This window comes from Mustelus asterias, chromosome 1 (genome assembly GCF_964213995.1).
Source record: "Mustelus asterias chromosome 1, sMusAst1.hap1.1, whole genome shotgun sequence".
NCBI lineage: Eukaryota > Metazoa > Chordata > Chondrichthyes > Carcharhiniformes > Triakidae > Mustelus > Mustelus asterias.
In genome coordinates, this window is record NC_135801.1 from 190178521 (window position 1) to 190187880 (window position 9360).

Below are 9360 nucleotides of genomic sequence, written 5' to 3' on the forward strand. Positions count from 1 at the left end.
AGTTCCGTGACTAGTGGTGTTCCACAGGGATCCATACTGGGACCTCTGCTGTTTGTGATTTGGATGAAAACGTCGATGGGTGGGTTAGTAAGTTTGCAGATGACACAAAGGTAGACGGAGTTGTGGATAGTGTAGAAAGCTGTCAAAGGATACAGCGGGATATGGATCAGTTGCAGATATGGACAGAGAAATGGCAGATGGAGTTTAATCCAGGCAAGTGTGAGGTGCCGCACTTTGGAAGATCAAATGGTAAGGGTAAGTGTACAGTTAATGGCAGGACTCTGAACAGCATTGATGTACAGAGGGATCTTGAGATTCAAGTTCATAGCGCCCTGAAAGTGGCCACACAAATAGAGAGAGTGGTAAAGGCAGCAAATGGCAGCTTGCTTTTACTGGTCAGGGCATTGAGTACAAGAGTCAGGATGTCAAGTTGTAGCTTTATAAAACTTTGATTAGCCGCACTTAAAGTAATGCATTCAATTCTAGTCGCCACTTAACAGGAAGGATGTGGAGGCTTTGGAGAGGGTGTAGAACAGGTTTACCAGGATGCTGTCTGGATTAGAGGGTGTGAGCTATAAGGAGAAGCTGGACAAACTAGGGTTGTTTTCTCTGGAGTGGCGGAGGCTGAGGGGAGACCTGATAGAAGTCTATAAAGTTATGAGAGGCAGAGAAAGGGCTGACAGTCAGAATCTCATATTCAGAGTTCAAATGTCTAATACTTGGGGCATGCACTTAAGGTGAGAGTGGGAATGTTCAAAGGTGATGTGAGGGGCAAGAGAGTGGTAGGTGTCTGGAACACGCTGCCAGGGGTGGTGGAGGCAGATACGATAGGGGTGTTTAAGGGGCTTTTAGATAAGCACATGAATATGCAAGGAATAGAGGGATATGGACCAAGGGCAGACAGAAGGGGTTAGTTTAATTTGGCGTCATTTTTGGCACAACATCGTGGGCCGGAAGGCCTATTCATAGAAATGAGAAGCAGGAGTAGGCCATTCGGCCCTTCGAGCCTGTTCTGCCGCTCATTTTGATCATAGCTGATCACCGAATTCAATATCCTGATCCTCCCTTCCCCCACATCCCTTGATCCCTTTAGCCCCAAGAGCTATATCTAATTTCTTGAAATCAGACAATATCTTGGCCTCAACTACATTCTGGGGTAGTGAATTTTACACATTCACCATTCTTTGGGTGAAGAAATTTCTCCTCACTTCAGTTCTAAAAGGTTTACCTCTTATCCTCAAACTATGACCCCTCGTTCTGGACTTCCCCACCATCGGGAACATTCTTTCTGAATCTACCTGTCTAATCCTGCTGGAATTTTATAAATTTCTTTGTGATCCCCTCTCACTCTTCTAAACTCCAATGAATATAATCCCAACCAACTTGGTCTTTCCTCATACGGCAGACCTGCCATCCCTGTTCCTGTGCTGTCCTGTGCTATGTTCCATAAGTGAAACTGAGAAATGACCTTTGGCCAGAATTGCTTCAAGTTTTTAAGTGTCTCCTTTCAATCAACTCACGATCTTACTGAAATCAGCTTGCAAGCAAATTTCCATGCTCATTTTAATTTCTCAGGTGGGGAAGGAGCAGAATCAACAAGTCGAACTCATGTGGTGCCACTGATATAGATAAAACTCCCAGTGGAGCTTGCTTTGAAAAGCTGTGCCCTTCAAGGTTGGGCAGCTTAGTGTTTTACTGGGTTTATGTTACTGGAGCTGTAACCTGGTCACCTGGCTGAACGAGCCCGAGAATCCGAGTTCAAATCCCACTCTCGCCGTTTGGAGATTCGAATTCAGTTCTGAAAGACCCGGTGATGAAAAGCTGGCCTCAGTAAACGTGACCGTCGGATTGTCCCGAGGACACAACTGGTTGACCACTGTGCTTCAGGGAGGGAAAGCTGCAGCCCTCACCCCCTCCTGAGCCTATATGGGCACTACAGTGACACAGTGGTTAGCACTGCTGCCTCACAGCACCAGGGAACCAGGTTCGATTCCTGGCTTGGGTCACTGTCTGTGTGGAGTCTGCACGTTCTCCCTGTGTTTGCATGGGTTTCCTCAGGGTGCTCCGGTTTCCTCCCACAGTCTGAAAGACGTGCTGGTTAGGTACACTGACCCGAACAGGCGCCGGAGTTTGGCAACATGGGGAATTTCACAGTAACTTCATTGCAGTGTTAATGTAAGCCTTACTTGTGACTAATAAACAAACTTAAATTTACGTGACTCCAGTCCCACATGGTCGACTCACTGCTGTCCTTTGGTTTACTGGTGCACTCACTCAGTTGTATCAAATTTACCTATTTTTAAAAAAAAGCACGGTGGCACAGTGGTTACTGCTGCCCTCCTTTTAGGTCAAACGAAATAAACAAACTCAGATTAAGTCGGGACAAAGTAAAAGGGGCAGCTCCCCAAAAGGAGGGGGAACAGCCTGAACAGAAATCAAAGTACAAAGGAAACTTAAAAACATCAAATTAAAATGTGATTGTCAGTTTCATAGCGCCAGAGTGTGGCGACTAGGGGACTTTCACGGTAACTTCATTGCAGTGTTAACGTAAGCCTACTTGTGACACTAATAAATAAACTTAAACTAGTTTGCCTAAAGCCAATTCTCTGAGAATGGTGACTGTATTTAACCCCTTTCCCAGTATGTTTTACTATTTCCTCTTGTAGGAAAATCTAGAACTAGAGACCACTGTTTAAAAATAAGAGGTCGCCCATTTAAGACAGAGATGAGGGGGGGTCATGAGTCTCTAGAACTCTCTTCGTCAAAAGGCAATGGAAGCAGAGTCTTTGAATATTTATAATGCAGAGCAATATAGATTCTTAATTATCAAGGGAGTGAAAGATTAATCGGGGGTAGGCAGGAATGTAGGGGTGAATTTACAATCAGATCAGCCATGATCTTATTGAATGGCAGAGCAGGCTTGAGGGGCTGAACGGCCTACTCAGGCTATGTACGACAGAAGAAATGTCAGAAATCCTTACCCAGATAGTACGCATTCCACAACACGTACTTATATTTGATGAGCATTTCCTCATTCCTAGCACGGATCTGTTCAACAAAGTGACTGACATCCCACTTATACAGCAAATCCAGCACCATGACACTGGGGACCCGCAGAGCCACATTGGCCACTGTTTCTGCAAAAGGCATTCTGGCCGATTTATCACAATCTTTCACTTTATCACTGTGACAACATGGGTGACAGTCAGGCTGGGCAGCCCGGGGTGCACAGGAAGCCTGCAATCCCCAGTGCTGCAGATGTCAGTAAGTAACATGCACTCTCTGTCGAGTCCCTCCCTATATATACCCCACACTCACTGCCCAGTCCTGTCCTGTATCTACCCCACACTCACTGCCCAGTCCTGTTCTGTATCTACCCCACACTCACTGCCCAGTCCTGTCCTGTATCTACCCCACACTCACTGCCCAGTCCTGTCCTGTATCTACCCCACACTCACTGCCCAGTCCTGTCCTGTATCTACCCCACACTCACTGCCCAGTCCTGTCCTGTATCTACCCCACACTCACTGCCCAGTCCTGCCCTGTATCTACCCCACACTCACTGCCCAGTCCTGCCCTGTATCTACCCCACACTCACTGCCCAGTCCTGCCCTGTATCTACCCCACACTCACTGCCCAGTCCTGTCCTGTATCTACCACACGCTCACTGCCCAGTCCTGTTCTGTATCTACCCCACACTCACTGCCCAGTCCTGTCCTGTATCTACCCCACACTCACTGCCCAGTCCTGTCCTGTATCTACCCCACACTCACTGCCCAGTCCTGTCCTGTATCTACCCCACACTCACTGCCCAGTCCTGTCCTGTATCTACCCCACACTCACTGCCCAGTCCTGTCCTGTATCTACCCCACACTCACTGCCCAGTCCTGTCCTGTCCTGTATCTACCCCACACTGCCCAGTCCTGTCCTGTATTTACCCCACACTCACTGCCCAGTCCTGTCCTGTATCTACCACACGCTCACTGCCCAGTCCTGTCCTGTATCTACCCCACACTCACTGCCCAGTCCTGTCCTGTATTTACCCCACACTCACTGCCCAGTCCTGTCCTGTATCTACCCCACACTGCCCAGTCCTGTTCTGTATCTACCCCACACTCACTGCCCAGTCCTGTCCTGTATCTACCCCACACTCACTGCCCAGTCCTGTCCTGTATCTACCCCACACTCACTGCCCAGTCCTGTCCTGTATCTACCCCACACTCACTGCCCAGTCCTGTCCTGTATCTACCCCACACTCACTGCCCAGTCCTGTCCTGTATCTACCCCACACTCACTGCCCAGTCCTGTCCTGTATCTACCCCACACTCACTGCCCAGTCCTGTCCTGTATCTACCCCACACTCACTGCCCAGTCCTGTCCTGTATCTACCCCACACTCACTGCCCAGTCCTGTCCTGTATCTACCCCACACTCACTGCCCAGTCCTGTCCTGTATCTACCCCACACTGCCCAGTCCTGTCCTGTATTTACCCCACACTCACTGACCAGTCCTGTCCTGTATATACCCCACACTCACTGCCCAGTCCTGTCCTGTATCTACCCCACACTCACTGCCCAGTCCTGTCCTGTATCTACCCCACACTCACTGCCCAGTCCTGTCCTGTATCTACCCCACACTCACTGCCCAGTCCTGTCCTGTATTTACCCCACACTCACTGCCCAGTCCTGTATTTACCCCACACTCACTGCCCAGTCCTGTCCTGTATTTACCCCACACTCACTGCCCAGTCCTGTCCTGTATTTATCCCACACTCGTTGCCCAGTCCTGTTCTGTATATACCTCACACTGAGTCCCTGTTTTGAGTCAGTTTTCCTCCCTTCCACTTTGCCTGTGGTCAGTGCCTTCTTGTCCTCTCTTCGTTAAGTTCTTCTTCTCCTACTCCCTCTCTCCTCCACTCCCTCTCTCCTCCACTCTCTCTCTCCTCCACTCCCTCTCTCCTCCACTCCCTCTCTCCTCCACTCCCTCTCTCTCTCCCCCACTTCACACACACACCGGGAACTCAAGCTCCAAATCCAGCCATTTCCTGCATCTTCTCTGAACTTTTACCCCGTCCAGGAAGTGCCCGCCTAGCCCCGCCCAGCCCAGCCCACTGCTGATTGGCTGCCCCGCTCTGTATCCACGTTCCAAAGTGTATCAATCATGGGCAGTGACATCATCGTGGGCGGGGCTTGGAGCTGAGGGCGGGGCTTGGAGCTGAGGGCGGGGCTTAGGAAAGTACTTGGGAGAGAAAGACTGGAAAAAAGGGATAAGTAACAAGAGAGTGAAAGAGGAGGGAGAGAGACTGAGGGGGGAGAGGGGATAGTGACAGAGAAAGAGATTGAAATAGAGAGGAAATAGAGAGACTGAGATAGAGAGGGAATAGAGAGACATAGAGAGGGAATGGACTGGGATAGAGAGGAAATAGAGAATCTGAGATAGAGAGGAAATAGACTGCGGTAGAGAAGAAATAGAGAGATTGAGATAGAGAGGGATTAGAGAGACTGAGGTAGAGAGGGAATAGAGAAAGAGACTGAGATAGAGAAGAAATAGAGAGACTGAGGTAGAGAGGAAATAGAGAGACTGAGATAGAGAGGGAATAGAGAGACTGAGGTAGAGAGGGAATAGAGAAAGAGACTGAGATAGAGAAGAAATAGAGAGACTGAGGTAGAGAGGAAATAGAGAGACTGAGATAGAGAGGGAATAGAGAGACTGAGGTAGAGAGGAAATAGAGAGACTGAGATAGAGAGGAAATAGAGAGACTGAGATAGAGAGGAAATAAAGAGACTGAGATAGAGAAGAAATAGAGAGATTGAGATAGAGAGGGATTAGAGAGACTGAGGTAGAGAGGGAATAGAGAAAGAGACTGAGATAGAGAAGAAATAGAGAGACTGAGGTAGAGAGGAAATAGAGAGACTGAGATAGAGAGGGAATAGAGAGACTGAGGTAGAGAGGAAATAGAGAGACTGAGATAGAGAGGAAATAGAGAGACTGAGATAGAGAGGGGATAGATAGACTGAGATAGAGAGGGAATAGAGAGACTGAGGTAGAGAGGAAATAGAGGGACAGAGATTCACAGGGAATAGAGAAAGAGACTGAGATAGAGAGGGAATAGAGAAAGAGACTAAGATAGAGAGGGAATAGAGAGACTGAGATAGAGAGGAAATAGAGAGACTGAGATAGAGAGGGAATAGAGAGACTATGGTAGAGAGGAAATAGAGAAACTGAGATAGAGAGGAAATAGAAAAAGAAATAGAGAGGAAATAGAGAGACTGAGATAGAGAGGGAATAGAGAGACTGAGATTGAAAGGGAATAGACTGAGATAGAGAGGGAATAGAGAGACTGAGATAGAGAGGAAATAGAGAGACTGAGATAGAGAGGGAATAGAGAGACTGAGGTAGAGAGGAAATAGAGAGACTGAGGTAGAGAGGAAATAGAGAGACTGAGATAGAGAGGGAATCGAGAGACTGAGATAGAGAGGAAATAGAGAGACTGAGATAGAGAGGGAATAGAGAGACTGAGATAGAGAGGGAATAGAGAGACTGAGGTAGAGAGGAAATAGAGAGACTGAGATAGAGAGGGAATAGAGAGACTGAGATAGAGAGGGAATAGAGAGACTGAGATAGAGAGAAAATAGAGAAAGAGAATGAGATAGAGAGGGAATAGGGAGACTGAGATAGAGAGGAAATAGAGAGACCGAGGTAGAGAGGAAATAGAGAGACTGAGGTAGAGAGGAAATAGAGAGACTGAGGTGGAGAGGAAATAGAGAGACTGAGATAGAGAGGAAATAGAGAGACTGAGGTAGAGAGGGAATAGAGAGACTGAGATAGAGAGGAAATAGAGAAAGAGACTGAGATAGAGAAGGAATAGAGAAAGAGACTGAGCACAAGCTTTCGGAGTGCAACCCCTTCATCAGGTGAGTTCAACATTCACCTGATGAAGGAGCAGCGCTCCAAAAGCTCGTGATACCAAATAAACCTGTTGGACTTTAACCTGGTGTTGTGAAGACTTCTTACTGTGCCCACCCCAGTCCAACACCAGCATCTCCACATTGAGAGAGATATTGAGAGAGATAGACTGAGGCAGAGGGGTTGAGAGAGATTAGGAGAGATAAACTGAATTAAAGAGATGCTGAAGTGCAGAATCTAAAGAGGGATAATATGCTGACAGTGGAATATAATGTGCCAAAAAACTGAGTGATCGAGATTGAAGGAGCGATGTATTGAGGAGCGGGAAACATTGAGAGGCGAAGATCAAATTAGAGAGAGATATTCAGGACCAGACTGAGGGACAGAGGTGGAAGAGGGATAGAGTCCGAGAGAAACAGACAGACAGACAGACTGAACGACCAAGTCTGAGGGGAGGAGAGGGATTGCAGGGAAGCGAGAGGGAAGGAGACAGTGTGAGATAGATATTGTATACCAAGCAGTAGACACGAGTGACTCACCTGATGAAGGAGCAGCGCTCCAAAAGCTCGTGATTCCAAATAAACCTGTTGGACTTTAACCTGGTGTTGTGAGGCTTCTTACTGTGCCCATCCCAGTCCAACGCCGGCATCTCCACCTCAAAGCAGTATACAGTTGAGAGGGAGTTGCCTGGGCATGCTTAATGAATCCAGAGCCTATGCATGAAGTCCATTGGCATCAGGTCAAAAACAAACAAGGAGACATCCTGCTGATTACTCCCTACCACCCTCCCCTCAATACTTCACCGTGTTGAATACCACATAAGTGAAAAACGGAGTCTGGTACGGGCACAGAATGTTCTCTGGATAGGAGACCTCAACATCCATTACCAAGGGGGGCTCGGCAGCACCAACATTGACCAATCTGGCCGAGTGCTGAAGGATATATCTGGGGCAGGTGATGAGACAAACAAAAGAGGGGAAACAAAACTACTGGACTTTGCCCCTATCAATCTACCTGTCTCAGGTGCTTCTGTCCATATTAGAAGTGAGGGCTTCCTCCATTGCTTTGTAAGGCATTGCCACTGTTCTAAATGAGATAGATTCAGAGCAGATCTATTGCTCAAAACTAGGCATTCACGAGGCACTATTGGCAGCAGAATTGTATTGTTACAAATATCTAATTCATGGTTCATGGTAATATCTTAGAGATAGTTTTTAGTAGTGAGAAGTTTACAGTTTTACTGTAGAAGAGTGGCTGGCATGGTGGCACAGTGGTTAGCACTGCTGCCTCACAGTAGCCGGGACCCAGGTTCGATTCCAGCCTCAGGTGATTGTCTATGTAGAGTTTGCATGTTCTTCCTGTGTCTATGTTGTTCACTCCATGGGTCTCCTCCGAATGTCATGCTAAATGACAGAAGTATCATGCCTGAGTGATGTAAAATTCTGACCAATTGTTAAGTGACTTTTTTAGTTTATTACTGTCACAAGTAGGCTTACATTAACACTGCAATGAAGTTATTGTGAAAATCCCCTAGACGCCACACCCGTTCAGGAACACTGAGGGAGAATTTAGCATGGCCAATGCACCAAACCAGCACGTCTTTCAGACGGTGGGAAAAAACTGGAGCACCCGAAGGAACCCACGCAGACACGGGGAGAACGTGCAGACTCCACATGACAGTGATCCAAGCCAGGAATTGAACCTGGGTCCCTGGCGCTGTGAGGCAGTAGTGCCAGCCACTGTGCCACCATGCCACCTACAAGGAGGAGATTATTGTATGCAATCCTAGAGAAAAATCATCCAGACATTAAAAAACTGGGTTTTGTTTGTCATTTTATTAGAATATTTCTCTATCAGATATAAAACTGTTGAAAATTGGAGAAAAAAATCTGTATAACTGACAGTCAAGCATCATCCAGCTGGGTGATTAGTCACTTTGTTTTCCGAATGGCACAGGGAGGCACAAGAATGGATGTGTCAGCCAACTAATGGCTGGACCTCTCGGGGAAGTGATGTGATGAAACCTCCAGGATTATCTCTAATCACAGTTCGGAAGGATAATCATACTTGTTTCTGCTGGATGGGACAGGGGTCTACAACTTAGGTCCACAGAGGATTTTACAGGGGTGGCACGGGTGGCACAGTGGTTAGCACTGCTTCCTCACAGTGCCAGGCACCTGGGTTCGATTCCCAGCTTGGGTCACTGTCTGTGCGGAGTCTGCACATTCTCCCCGTGTCCGCGTGGGTTTCCTCCGGGTGCTCCGGTTTCCTCCCATGGTCCGAAAGATGTGCAGGTTAGGTGCATTGGCCATGCTAAATTCTCCCTCAGTGTACCCGAACAGGCGCCAGAGTGTGGCGACTCGGGGATTTTCACAGTAACTTCATTGCAGTGTTAATGTAAGCCTACTTGTGACACTAATAAATAAACTTTAACGTTAAACTTTTTAATTGATT

General features: G+C 47.5%; 1 protein-coding gene across 2 annotated transcripts in view; it reads right to left on the reverse strand.

Annotated features, from left to right (window-relative positions):
- The window catches only part of LOC144500872 (RING finger protein 145-like), a 39038-nt gene extending 35609 nt beyond the window's left edge, over positions 1–3429 (reverse strand). The window contains exon 1 of one of the 2 annotated variants that reach the window (XM_078224349.1): positions 2982–3429. In XM_078224349.1, the coding sequence (XP_078080475.1) occupies positions 2982–3150 (169 nt within the window). In that variant the 5' untranslated portion in view covers positions 3151–3429. The remainder of the gene's footprint in view (positions 1–2981) is intronic. The other variant, XM_078224357.1, reaches the window with a different exon arrangement.
- Positions 3430–9360: the final 5931 nt, after the last annotated feature.